Below are 15061 nucleotides of genomic sequence, written 5' to 3'. Positions count from 1 at the left end.
ATTGTAAGGATATAATAAAAATATAAATTAATAATTTTGAAAATATAATAAAATTAAATATAATTTAAAAAATTAAATATAAAATTAAAAAAATAAAATATTTTTTAACAATTAAAATTATGCATGAAGATAGAGAGTGTTTTGAATATAAATTTTTATCTCGACTTCAAATTAAATACTAATTAAAAATAAATAATTAAACTTAATAACGTTTATAAATAGTTAATTTGTAAATAATATTTTTAAATTTTTATTTTGATTTTGTTACACATAATTTTTAACTAATAATCTTGAAGCGTTTATATAGTTATTTATATGGTCAATAAATTTGACAGTTTTTCAAGAATCGAGAAGTTATCGATAAGGAGGTGTATGATGAATTATGAATAATTTTTATACTCTCCTATTTTGTTTATTAATTATTCTTATATTTTGATATTTAAAAACGAAAAAAATAAGCATTATCATTTATTCTATTTTTTCACTATTTATAAAAAAATGAAGACCTCTTCATATTTAGATTCATATTTTGGTCTACCACTTAAAAAAGATAAAGACAAATATGAATATCCATGACATGTTAGTAAAAATTATTTTTTGTAAATAACTAACATGTATTTTAGTTTATATATACTCTTTTTGAATTAGAATAATGTTATTATCATTATTTTTTGAATTATATTTTGGTTTATAATAATTTTAATTTTAATAAAATATGATATAAATAAAATCACGTTAATATTAAAATAAAAACATATTTATCTAATAAATTTAAAGAGTGAATAATATGTTAACAAAAAAATAAATTAATTTCTTAAAAACAATAGAAAAGCGGCTGAAGAGGCACGTTAGTGCCTGTTGAGCCGCTAGTTATATATAATGGCAATACATGGGTTTGGTGTCCAATATTTCTTTCTAGTATTATCCTTTCTATTAACTTCTCCACTACTTGGCCACTTTGACATAACTTTTATTCATTATCTTTCACCTCTAATGCGTTTCTCTCTTCTCATTTCATCTCTTATTAATATTATTGAATACAGATAAAATTTTTTTATTTAATTTATTTTTAATCCAATTTATCTTTTTTTTTAAAATATCACAAACAGAAATAGACACATGTCCAGAATTATCTTTAAAGATATCACAAATAGAAATGGACACATACCTAAAATTATTGACCTTCAGTATTTTACTTGAGGTACTGTATTTAAATTAATTATTATAAATTATAAATAATAATTTTTTCGTTTAGACCTATGTTTTGATTATTACTATTATACTTTTTTTTTACTCTTAGTAGCTATGATTTATATAAGAAATTACTTTATTTTTGGTAAAATTTAAAAATACATTAATCTCATATCAATAATATATTTACTTTTTAAACATTTAGATACTGAAAATAACAGTAGAATCGGTCCAAATCCAAATAATAGATGGAGCAATAATAACATTAGTGGGTATAAATTATCATTTTTTAAAAACGTTAATTCATAATTAGTATACTTTTAATTATTTTTAATATAATATGTTACATATATCTATAATACAGCGTATTATGATTAATAATTGTTCACTTAAAAAATTTACACTATTAATTTTATATTTAAATTTTTTTATTATGGTACTATTTTAATATACTCTAGATTTTTATTATATATTTATAATTTTGATGAAAATTACTATTTTTTATTCTAATAATAATTATTCCATACAGAGAAGTGCATCTTGAATTAGAAATAGAAGTAAAAAAATAAAACAAATTAAAAAATAAATTAATAGAGTAAAAAATTAAAGAAGAGGTTACACATGATTTTTCTATAACTGTTACTGAAATAAGATAGAGATGAAAATAAGAAGAGGTTACTGAAATACGATAGAGAATATGAGTGGTCGTTCACGTGCATGTGGTTTCTTTATGTAACGTAACGGGAGAAGTTCTATCATAAAAGATAATATTAAAACTTAAATTTGAATACTAAAATTTTGAAATGAGTCATGTAAACTATATACAATTACTCTCACATATAATAGTAGCTGTTTTATAAAATATTTATTTATTTATTTTTAAAAATATAATTTTTTAAATTCTAATAGTATTAGTATTTTTTATTTAATTTATAGTGCAAATAATATTTTAGTTTATTTTATTTAATACTTAGATTCGATTTTTTTTCCACATGATTGAATTGAAACAGTGCTAGTGCTATTGTATGATTATTTTAATTTTGTCATAATAACTATTTTTTTCTACTATAATGTTACCGATTAAATATTTTTTAATTTAATTTATACTGTAAATAGTAATATTTTATTTCATTAGTTACCTGATAAATTAAAAGAGATATAAGAGTTTGGTGTCCAATTATTTTTTTTATTTTACTTCTATCACTATCACTATTAGGGGTGAGCACGGGTCGGTTTGGTTCGAGTTTATAGTAAAATAGAACCGAACCGATCAAAATGTAATTGGTTCGGTTTGGTTCGGATTTATATTTTTTTGTACATGTATCCGAACCAAACCAAACCGATTAAAAATGGATTGGTTCGGTTTGGGTAATTGGGTACCCGATGACTTTGAAATTCATAAAAAAACCAAATTTTTATCTTAAAAATTCAACAAATACAATAAACATGTAACATCAATAGAAATAATCCAAACATGTTAAACACCAAATACATTAAAACTAAACTCATTAAAATCCAAACATATTAATAATGAATAATCATTATCTAATAGAAAAGTCATATATTTTTATTTTTTTTATTTAATTAATATATGATCGGGTCGCGGGTTGGTTCGGGTTCCGTACCCCCAAAATCGATACCCGAACCAATCACTAACAAAAGTAATCGGTTTGGTTCGGGTTGGACCCGATTACCCATTGGTTTCAGAACCAATTTAATTGGTTCGGTTCAGGTTTGGACAGGTAATTGAGTACCCGCTACCCGTGCTCACCCCTAATCACTATAACCCAAAATAACCGAAGCAGTTATCATTAATTACTATATTCTCCTATTTTGTTTATTAATTATTCTTATAGTTTGATATTTAAAAATGAAAAAAATAAGCATTCTCATTTCTTTAGTTTTTTCACTATTTATAGAGAAATAAAGGCCTATTCAGGTTCAAATTCATATTTTAATATACCACTTAAAAAATAAAGACAAATATAAAAATCCATGACATTTAAGCAAAATTATCTTTTATAAATAATTAACATGTATTTTGGTTTATATATACTCTTTTTAAATCAGGATAATATTATTATCATTATTTTTTGAACTATATTTTTTCTTACCTATTTATTGTGTGCTTTTATAATTTAACATTTTAAAAGTTTTTTATAGTAATTTTATGGTAAAAAAATATGATATAAATAAGATCACGTCAATATTAAAATAATATAAAAAATATTTATTCAATAAATTTAAAGAGTGAATAATATATTAACAGAAAAAATTAATTTCTTAAAAAAAATAGAAAAGCGGCTGAATAGGCACGAGCCGCTAGTATATATAAATATAAAGTCACACATTCATACAGGCAAACCAAAATCGAAGATAAAAGTCACAATATTTATTTTGGATAAATATAGTATATAACATTTCCAAGAAGACACAGTAATAATAATCTAGGAGGAATATATACTAGGGGTAATAATTTTGGTGTTTTGTAATTATCAATTGACTATTAATAGTGTTTTTAATAGTGTGAGATTATATCTAATAGTGAGAGATCACTCACTTTTATTTTGATAGTTAAGTGCTGGCCAGAAAACATAAAAGTTGCTGCTCCTAGACTTTTCCATAATCTAATAGTACTTACCTTTTTTCTGCAACGTCCATTTATAAATGAGAATAGAGATCACGAATAAGGCCAAAACTCCGAACGACAGTACACAACTTATGATGATAGTCTTTTTCTTCTGGATTCTGGACTTGCGCGATTTACTTTCTTGAATAGTTTCTAAAAAATGTGTTGTTGAAAGAGAAGTTAAAAAGTTATAAGATGATAAAAACACACAGGCATATATATATATATATTCCGAAGCAGCCATTCTTATATAGATATTTTGGAGAGACGGAGTCAACTCTTCCATATCATTAAGATTTCCAAACCATAGCAAACACCCATTCTCCCCTTTACTTATATCTAAAGCTGCATAAGCCGTACAAGAACAATTGTTCAAACACAAACCCCGACAATCTTCAAGGCTAATGCTTCTATTACACCATGATTTTTCCGTGTCTGGTATTTTCAAGTCCGAATGCTTCAAAAACCCATCTCCATGGCAATTCAACGAAGTTCTCCTAACACAATCGCTATACGAATCTTGCTCGTTACTTGGTATAAATCCATCCAAGCAATCGCACATAGGGTTACTATTGCTATTACAACGAGAATAAGACCCACACGTTGCGTGGTAGTCGCAAGAATCTCCAGGCTTTTTTGAAATGGTGATCCAAGATGATTCCTCATTGCTCCATGTTGCCCGACGGCAGATTCCATCGGTTTCTAACACCAATTTATGAGGAGCTACACTGTTGATGTGAAAAGCGGTTCGAGCTATGAGCAATAAGGGATGAACACTGAACATTCAAGAACAAGGGAAGAGAGCTTCTGAACTCTGAATTCTTGATGTGAATTGCAGAGAGTGAAAATTTGATTAGTGAATCTCAATTACAAATGTTACAGGTTCAGCTATATATATAGAGTGAATGTCACTAACTAACTATCCTACTTGGCATAAATACAACAACAAGCAGTTACTTAACAGGAAGAGATAACTGCCTAATTAATTCTATATAGAGGAGTGTAAGGTGTGAGTAGAAGAGGGTGAGATCTGAAGGCATATAGTTGGTTCACACCCCCCTCAAGGTTGGGCTTATGAAGATCACATAAGCCAAGCTTGGAGTGACAGGAGGAGAAAGGTGCAGGGGAGAGGACTTTAGTGAAGATATCTGCAGTTTAGTGTAATGTAGAGATGGGAAGGAGCTTGATAACTTGTGTTTGAGCCTTGTCGCGCACTATATGGCAGTCAGCTTCTATGTGTTTGGTACGTTCGTGAAACACCGGATTCGCCGCAATGTGCAATGCGGACTGACTATCACAGTAGATAGCTGCTGGTTTGAGGATTAGAACGATGAGATCCTGAAGGATGAAGATGATCCATTGAGCTTCACATGTTGAGGCAGCCAAGGCTCTATACTCGGCTTCAGCGGAAGAGCAAGCAACAGTAACCTGTTTCTTGCTCTTCCATGTGATCAACGTAGTGCCCAGAAAAAAATAATAACCAGATATGGACCTCCTCGTGTCAGGACAGGTGGCCCAGTCACTGTCTGAGAAGCCGGTGAGCTGTAAGTCTGATTCGGTTTTGAATAAAAGGCCCTGGGCAGGAGCTGATTTCAGATACTTCAGGACTCTTAGAGCGGCTTGGAAGTGTTTATTAGTGGGGCAATCAAGAAACTGACTTAGCTTTCCAACGGCAAAGCTAATTTTGGGTCTTGTATTGGTTAGGTATAAGAGTCTTCCTAGCAGTCTTCTATATTCACTAGCATTTGGCATTGGGTCTCCAGAATCTTTAGAGAGATGAGAAGTGTAACCCATAGGAGTTGAACAATTCTTGGATCCAAGCATCCCATATTCTTCCAGTAAATCTAGGCAATATTTTCTTTGATACATTGCTATTCCTCTCTTGCTTCGAGCAAACTCAAAACCGAGAAAGAACTTCAATTCTCCAATATCTTTAATTTTGAAGAGGTCATGAAGATGTTGCTTCAAAGCTGTGATTTCTTTGATGCAGTTTTCCGCAAGCACCAAGTCATCGACATAGACTATCACAACTGTGAATCCAGAACCAGCAACCTTTGTGAACAAACTGTAATCATGTTTTGACTGAGTGTAGCCAAATTTGATAAAGGTGTGAGCTAATTTTGAGTTCCACTGTCTGCTGGCTTGCTTTAAGCCATAAAGTGACTTCTCTAATTTGCATATCAGCTTCGGATTGGACACATTCAAGCCAGGGGGTGGTTTCATGTAGACTTCCTCTTCAAGATTTCCATGTAGAAAAGCTGTGTTCACATCCAACTGGTGGACGAACCAGTCTTTGGCAGCTGCAACGGCTAGAAGAATCCTCAAAGTGTTCATTTTCACTACGGGACTAAAGGTGTCGGAATAGTCTTGCCCTGGAATTTGGGTGAAACCCTTTGCTACCAGTTGGGCTTTGCATCTTTCAACACTTCCATCAGCCTTAAGCTTGGTCTTAAAAACCCATTTGCATCCAATTGCATGCTTGCCAGCTGGTAAAGTAGTGAGTGACCAGGTTTGGTTTTCATCAAGAGCAGCAAGTTCTGATTTGATAGCTTCTTGCCAACAGGGATACATCACAGCCTCCTCATAAGTTTTGGGATCTGTGTTGGTGATCAAGGCAATGGAGAATTTTCTTTTATTTTTGGATAGACCATGATAGGACAGAACATGAGAAAGAGGGTACCTACTTGAAGTTGGTGGTGTAGTTGAGCTAGTAGTTAGAAAACAATGATAATCTTTTAGGTAGGAGGGGCGTTTTCTTTCTCTGTGAGGTCTTTCAACAATCGGGCCAGCATTATGAGGAATGTGAGGTGCAGCAGTATCCTGTTAATTGTATGGTGTGTTTGGTGCACTGATTTGTGGTGAATTGGCCACTTGGCCTTGTGGTGCTATGTCTGGATTTGTGATGCTGTGATAATAAGATGCAGAGTGTGTTGATGGTGTATTGAAAGGAGTGGTGTCAAAAAGAAGAGGGTCTGATAATTGAGTTGATGATGCATGGCACTTTTGGGAGAGTTCTGAATTCTATGTATTGCACAAAGGTAAAGTGTTCTCATAAAAAAACTACATCTCTTGAGAGAAAAATTTCTTTGGAATATAGATCATATAAAATGTACCCTTTTACTCCTTGTTTGTAGCCTAAGAAAATGCATTTTCTAGCTCTTGGGTCGAGCTTTTTTCTATTAGCATGAATGGTTGCAGCAAATGCTAAACATCCAAAGACCTTGAAATTGTGTATGTCAGGTAGTTTTTTGTGAAGAATTTCATAAGGGGATTTATTTTTCAAAATATTGCTGGGAATTCTATTGATGATATATATGGCATGAGCGGTAGCATAATGCCATAGTTTCTTTGGTAAGTTTGCATGAAACATAATTGCTTGGGTTACTGCCAAAATGTGTTAGTGTTTCCTCTCAACTATGCCATTTTGTTGAGGGATTTCAACACATGTGTTTTGGTGTATAATACCCATTTCTGCATAGAATTTAGTTAGTTTGAACTCAGCTCCATTGTCTGATCTAACCTGTTTAACAGCTTTGTTAAACTGAGTTTGAACTAACTGAATAAAATTTTTGAACAGTGTGGCAGCTTCAGATTCATGTTTCATGAAAAATAGCCAATAAAATCTACTTTTATCTTCCACTATTGTAAGAAAGTATTTGTGTCCAGCAGTGGAATTAATATTAATTGGTCCCCATATGTCTATGTGTACTAAATCAAATATTTCTTCTGACATAGACATGCTTATTGGAAATGGAAAACGCTTTTGCTTAGCATAATGACAAGATTCACAAGGACTGGTACAAAGATCAGATTTATTGATGAAATTGTAATTTTGTTACAATACAAGAATTCTGTCATTTGGTAAGTGACCTAGTCTAAGATGCCATAAGTTTGAGGTACTTCTATTCTTATTGTCATGTAGCTTATTACTATTGCTAAGATGTTGTGTTTGTGGTGTGAAGAATGCTGCTGCAATTGCTGGTCTTAGTTGAAAGTTCCTTACAGGTTTTAGGTCTTCAAATGCATAAAGCCCCTTCCTTTGCTCAGCTACACCAATCATCTTCGAGGAAAGGCAGTCCTGGATCTTGCAACAGTTTTCATCAAAGACAAATTCACATTTGAGCAAGTTAGTGGTTTTGGAAACTGATATGAGATTAAACTTGAAACTTGGAATGTACAAGACCTTTGTGAGAAAAAAATTTTTGGAGAAAATTATAGTCCCAACTATTGAAGTAACGGTATTGGTTCCATCTGGCATCCTAACAAGTATGGGTTCTATTTTATGTAATGAGTGAAAGGACTCTAAACAGTATGCTACATGATCGCTCGCTCCTGAGTCAATCACCCAGGAGCTAGGTTTAAAGGTTGAAACAGACATGGTATGAGCAATACCTTGATGAGAGGGTAATGTGACAATTTGGTTTATGGCATGTTGAGGCTTGTGTGTATCCAAAGACGGCTGTTTCAAGAGAGCTAGCAAGGCATGCTTCTGTTCCCTTGTGAATTCCAGTTCTGCACTACTGTCCTCTACTAGCTGGTCATCACCGATTCTTGCAAAATTCTCGTCATCAGTGATAGCATTGTTGATTGCACTGCTTTCTTGTCTGAGGTGAGGAGGTAAACCATGCTTCTTGTAGCATGTGTCGATTAGATGGCCAGTTTTCCCACAATAGGTACAGACTTTTGTTCGTCCTCTTCCTCTGCCAGCAGTTCTTCCTCCCCTGCCTCGGCCCCTTCCTCCTTGTGTTGAGGGTTGATATGGAGCAGCGCTGTTCATCAAGATTTTATTTTCAGTGAGGGGTTCACCACATTGGAACTGTCTTTCTTGTTGCAAAAGCAGTGAAAAAGCTTGTTCAATGCTTGGTAAAGGTTGCATCAGCATTATTTGTGACCTCACTATCGCATATTGTTCGTTCAAGCCTCTGAGAAAGCGAACGATATAGGTCTCATCTCTGTATCCTCTCATAACAGTTCCACACGTACAATTCCCGTTCTTGCAATGTATGCAGTTAGGTAGGGGCCTAAAGTTCTCCAGCTCTTCCCAAATACTTTTCAGCCTAGTGAAGTAGTCGGTCATGTTCAAATCACCTTGCCTCAGAGTGAACATTTCTTCTTCCAATCCTGCTACCTTGAATATATCTCCCTGAAAATATCTGTGTTTCAAATCTTTCCACAGATCTGAAGCGACATTGTGCCACATCACGCTTTGTGCTATGTCGGGACTAAGTGAGAGGGTGATCCAGGAGATGACGTAGTCGTTGCATCGTTCCCACGCTTCAAACAAAGGATCTGTTGGTTCTGGTTTACTGATGCTTCCATTCACAAACTTGATCTTGTTCTTTGAGCTTAGTGCATGCAGCATGGCCCTCTCCCAACTGTGATAGTTGTTTGAGCCTAAAACCATGGAGATTAGCGGTGAACCAGGACTCTCACCTGGATGCAGATACTAGGGACTTGTCGGATCTACGATTGAAGAGGCATGAGTTCTTGGTGATTGAGTCTGATTGATTTGTTGACTAACCAGACTCGCTAGGGTTTGAAGATCGATTCCGGAAATTGTCGCATCGGGAACCGGATTTGGTGGACGATTAGCCATTGATCGAGAATTGAAAGGAGAGAGGAGTTCTTGATCAAGATTTTGAGTGCCAGAAATCGAATAGATGATCAAATCGAATCAAGAAGAGAAAGAATCACCTTGATTGAAAAGGAGAAAGAGATCGATCAAATCGAATCAAGAAGAGAAAAAAATCACCGTGATTGAAAAGGAGGAAGAGATCGATTAGAGATCGATGAGGTATGGATTCACTAACTCTTCACCAACAGTTCAAGTTCTTCAACCTTACTCCACGCTCACCGCACCATGTGAAAAGCGGTTCGAGCTATGAGCAATAAGGGATGAACACTGAACATTCAAGAACAAGGGAAGAGAGTTTCTGAGCTCTGAATTCTTGATGTGAATTGCAGAGAGTGAAAACTTGATTAGTGAATCTCAATTACAAATGTTACAGGTTTAACTATATATATAGAGTGAATGTCACTAACTAACTATCCTACTTGGCATAAATACAACAACAAGCAGTTACTTAACAGGAAGAAATAACTGCCTAATTAATTCTATATAGAGGAGTGTAAGGTGTGAGTAGAAGAGGGTGAGATCTGAAGGCATATAGTTGGTTCACAGTTGATAAGCTCATAAGTAGCATATTCTTCTTCCTCGTTGGAAACATAGTTATATTTAACTATGGAGGTTTTTTTAGCCACCGCTGCTTGTCCGCTAAATTGAACGCCGTTCCATGATCCGATGCGAATGCTTTTGGTTGCGCCGTCTCGGATCATAAGCTGTGGACATCCATCTATATCAAGTTGTAAACTATATCTACCGTAAGATGGATCGTTAGAGTTGTTCCATGATCTTAGGTACCGGTTTAGACCAGTAACCAAATTTCTCCCTAGCTTTTGTCCAGGTAGCATTGTATCGGATGGATAGTCATAACTCTGCCACAAAAAACCTTTGGACTCATCATCACCATTGCTTCTCTCACGCACTACAAGATTTCCTGAATTCAAAAGCTTTGCAATTGGATCCTGTGTTGCTGATGAAGTTGTATTAGAGGACCAGATGGTGACATTATTGTTGTTACGATCAAGAAGAACTAAGATTCCGTTGTCCATGACCTTCAGGACCCCCGATAAGTTAGTTAAGGGCTTGTTTCTGTTGGCAACCCATACTATACTCTGTTTTGGAACTTTGTTATACCAAATTCCGACATACCGATTCTTAGAAGTTCCAGGGCTAAAAAACCCTAGTGCAAAGGTTTCATCAGCTGAAACTATGGTCTCACCATTATCGCTCAGAAATTGTACTCTATCAATAGTGTCTCTTGCAATAGAGACTGCTGCATTGTTCACGAGAGAAAGGTACAGTAGCAACATGCTAAAACCTTCCATATTTTCTTCTTCACTATCTTTGTTAATATCACCTGTATGTGAAACCAGAGCAATTTACTTCTTGGGAAATGTTAAGTGACTCTTTCTTTTCCTTTTTTTTCTTGTATTTGAGTGAACATTATTAATTAATTTTCTACTTTTTTACAGTTAAGAAGGTATTGACTCCTCGGCATTTTCTCTCAGCATTTTCTAATTGTAAAAAATAAAAAATTAACTACCATTAACGCATTTAATAGGTTACTCATAAAATAAAAGTGATTAATTACGAATAATGGATCAAGATCTTATAAAGTGAAAAAATTGGTAAAATAATAAAGTAAAAAGTTAATATTTTTAAATTAAAATAATGAGACATATTTTATGAAAATTATAAAATCAAGTGATTAATTTTTTATTTTATAACTTTATTAATTTTTTCATTTTAGAAGATGCAAATTGAAGAATAGAATAATAATTAACCTTTTGTCTATTTTATTAATAACTTCTGGACCAACATACATAATTCACATTGAGAAGTGTTAGGAGGCTATCAATTTTTGTATTTTGTAACCATCAATTGGTTATTAATAGTATTTTTAATGGTATGAGATTACATCCAATAATAAAAAATCACTCACTTTTCTTGTGATGGTTGAGTACTGGCTACAAAACACAAATATTGCTGGTCCCTAGACTTTTCCATTCACATTTAGCTTTTTATTTTCATGCTCATTTAAAAGAATTTACTCATACTAACGTACCTTGTGGAGTTGTGGTCTTGGTGGGTATATGGAGCAACTTACACATGTTTTAGGAGATGGAAATTAAAGAAGGGAATGGAGTCTTGTTTATGGAGTGCAAATGAAAGTTTGAACTACCATATGCTATTTATATCTTCCTTAGTACTCAATTAGTACCCATCTACCTCAAGTGTATGAAACCTAATTATCAGCTTCACGCGAATTTGTCAACTAAAATGACGTGCAATAAATTAAAATGATTGTTTTATATATATCTTCTATCGTCATGCATTCTAATTAAACTAAAATCATTTTGTATCTTATCTCCTTTTGAATTCAACCAACGTAACGACTCAGCATCATATTTTTATTAAGTGTTTAATTTTAATATCATTTTTCTTTGTTTCCTTGGGGACGAAGTGAAAGGGATTTTTGGTGTTTATATATATACAGTGTAGACTCTTTTTAAAAAATACTACCTCTAATTGTTTTCTTCTAAGATTACTCTTTGTTTTGACCAGTCCAAATATCAGTAATTACGAGGAAAAGATTTTAGCTAATAATTAAACAATATTAGTATATTTAGAGTCTTTATTTGCAGTGATAGATTTATAAATTATTCATTTGTTTTTATCTAATAGTTTAAATATCTATAATATGATATGTGTATGATAAAAAATAAAAAATAAAATTCAATTCATGTTACTCTTATTTTTTCTTAAAAAAATATATTTTAACACAAAATAAAATAGATTTGTGTGCATTCTCTTCGTGTTAGATATAATAATTATAATACGCGCGTATTCGATGCTCTATTGAAAACAATATCTAAATTAGTGCTTACATGATATCTGAGCTTATGAATTGGTCTTACCCTTTTGCATGTAATTAAAGGTTTAGTAACGAAAACACTAACAATTTTTTAGCATAGTCATATTTTCGTATATTTTTTAAGCCAAAAAGAATTATTCACTAACAGTAGAATTACAAGTTTAATTTAAGGCGGATTTTTTGGTATAAAATGGGAGACAATTTTACACCTGTAGAAATGCGCTGGAGAGATTAGATGTGCAACAAGTGTCCAAGACAGGGACAACGTTTGACAGTCGAAAAGGTACTTGTCTATAATCTCTCACGTGATGAGGTATGTTGGTTTAGATTAGTTAGTTATTAATGTTTGGAAGCTATAATTAATTAGTGTGGGTTAATTAGTGGGTTTATACGTAGGCCTTATTCTAGTGCAGGTGAGCAGATTCTTTTTTTTGGAAGTAGTTAACAATTTTTTAAACAATCAGCCCAATTAATTTATTGTTTTGTTGGACGTTTGTATTCTTGATATATGATTGGGCACTAGGTCCAAGTGTTTTTGAAAATTATTTAATAGTGTCATGACTGTGTTTTTAAATAATGAAAAAAAGATTGGGCTAAGGCCTAATAACTTACCAAGAAAATATGACAACATAACTTTGATATAACTTTGTGAGAGCTCTATTAGATAAAATGAGTTGATTTTATCTGTAGAATTTGACATTTTTTATTAAGTAGATACGTTGATTTGTTTGTGTTGTCAACAACTAATAATAATTTTAGAAAATAAAATGAAATAAAAATATAGAGATAAGACTTTGATTGATTTTTGTGCATATTGTTGAAACAATATGTAAATTTTTGTATAAAACTTTGAATCTAACGTATAATGAATTTGTTTCGGTTTAAATGTATTTGAGGTGACTTTTGTCGACGATAAAATTCTGGTGTATTTTCTTTTGGGAGAAAATTATTGAATTGGATTATGAGATTTTATCCATTAAAAAAATACCGCTAATTTTTATGCACTTATATGTAGCTATGTTGAATATATTAATTTCGTAGTGTATAAATCATAATTAGGAGTCTAAGTTAAAAAATTAGTCGTTAAAAGAAAGGAAATGAATGAAGTTGTAGTTGATAATGTATTTTTGAAGGTAATTAAGATGGAATTTCAAAAATTAGGATTTTGATATTAGGTTTCATATTTAGGGTTTAGAATTTAAGATTTTGGACTATGGCAAAGGATTCTGATTTAAGTGATTCAGAATGACGATGGATCATAAACTATATAGTATGATGCCCAAAAACAAAACCAACAGTCATAGACTAGTATGCATACCACTCGGTTATAAACTTAATTTAGAAAAGATATGTTTATAATTCTATATAAGAAGCAGTATTTAATGCATTACTAGACTTGTCAATTATTAATGTTTTCGTTCATTCTAATTATGTTAATTGTGAATCATTCCAAAGGTAAAACACTCGAATAAACCAAATACATGCCAAAATTAAGCGAATCATCCAAAGCCAAAAACATTACGTTGATGGCCCGAAGTATGTACCTTGTTAATTCGAGTTAGACGAATTTGACTTTCACGTTAGTGGAGTCAATGGAATTGAGTTGAATCGATTTACATAGGAATGTTGTGTTAACCATAAACCGAATGGAGCGTAGGCGAATTAGGTAAACTCAGAATAAATCGAGTCAGACATATTCGATTTACACGAATCATAGTTGTAAAAATTGAACCGGACCAGTGGGTTCGTCCAGAAAACCACCGAATCGGTTACTCGTTGGATAGTTTAAGGAAGAAAACCGGTGTGAACCGGTAAGAACCGGATCAAACTGGTCAAAACTGATGAGAACCGATGAAAACTGGTCTGCTTGAAAATTTTTTTAAAATGTCTCCACCAAATCTCAAACCAAGAACCCTGGAGCAAAAGCAACCTCCACTTGCCACTTAGCCATTGCACTTCCAAGTACTATATTTGACAAATACTAATTATATAGTATACATAAATATCTAATTTAATTTAATTTTTATTTTTTCTATTTTTCAAATTAATTATATTTGAGTTACATACCATTATTAATATAAATATAAATTTCACTAAAAATTTATTAATTTACTTGATCTATTTTATTGCTAGTATTTTGATTAACGTTATTTGTTTTGATATTAACGTTATTTGTTTTGATATACTGATATTATAGTTAGATGATAGGCTTTGTGAATTAATTATTTTTTATTATATCAAATTAAAATACTACTGTAGTATTACTGATAAATTTTATGATTTTTTTATATTAGTTATTTTTAGAAGTTGAGACTTGATTCTTCATAAAATGTTAGTGAAGATATGTATTTCAAATTTTAATTTTAAGTTTTTAACTATTTTATATTTTATATTTACGTGAGACCGATTTTATCAGTTTAACGAGTGATTTATCGGTTGAACCAATAAATCAGTAAACCAGTAGTTTGACCGGTTCGATCACCGGTTCGATTCTGACAACTATGACACGAATGAACAATTAAATGAAATAAGCCAATTCAATTTATAGAGATGGTAGCTTTGGTAAATCGAATACAACATTGTCGACTTAATATGCACGTAGCCATAAATCTTGCAAAAAAAAAATGTATATTATAAGAAAATTATAATAACAAAATTATAACCCTTGTCAGAGAAGGTAAATAAGAAATTATAAGTAAAAATTTTATGTTACAACTCTTTTCATAATAACAAAATTCATAAT

The 15061-nt window shown here is 32.0% G+C and overlaps 2 protein-coding genes across 2 annotated transcripts; both read right to left on the bottom strand.

The window, feature by feature from the left end:
* On the bottom strand, positions 7656 to 9224 carry LOC110265252. Its single transcript, XM_021108156.1, has one exon. It carries the CDS (start codon positions 9222 to 9224, stop codon positions 7656 to 7658), a length of 1569 nt encoding a protein of 522 aa, XP_020963815.1.
* Positions 9279 to 11594, bottom strand: LOC110265777 (G-type lectin S-receptor-like serine/threonine-protein kinase At4g27290). Its single transcript, XM_021109026.1, has 2 exons — positions 11509 to 11594; positions 9279 to 10800 (listed from the first exon to the last, which is right to left on the bottom strand). The coding sequence occupies exons 1-2, from the start codon at positions 11552 to 11554 to the stop codon at positions 9935 to 9937; spliced, it is 912 nt and encodes a 303-aa protein (XP_020964685.1). The 5' UTR covers positions 11555 to 11594; the 3' UTR covers positions 9279 to 9934.

The sequence above is a fragment of the Arachis ipaensis genome, chromosome B08 (genome assembly GCF_000816755.2).
Source record: "Arachis ipaensis cultivar K30076 chromosome B08, Araip1.1, whole genome shotgun sequence".
In the NCBI taxonomy this organism is placed as follows: Eukaryota; Viridiplantae; Streptophyta; class Magnoliopsida; order Fabales; family Fabaceae; genus Arachis; species Arachis ipaensis.
The sequence above is the reverse complement of the archived record's forward strand: the minus strand, read 5'-3'. Positions and strand labels throughout refer to the sequence as shown.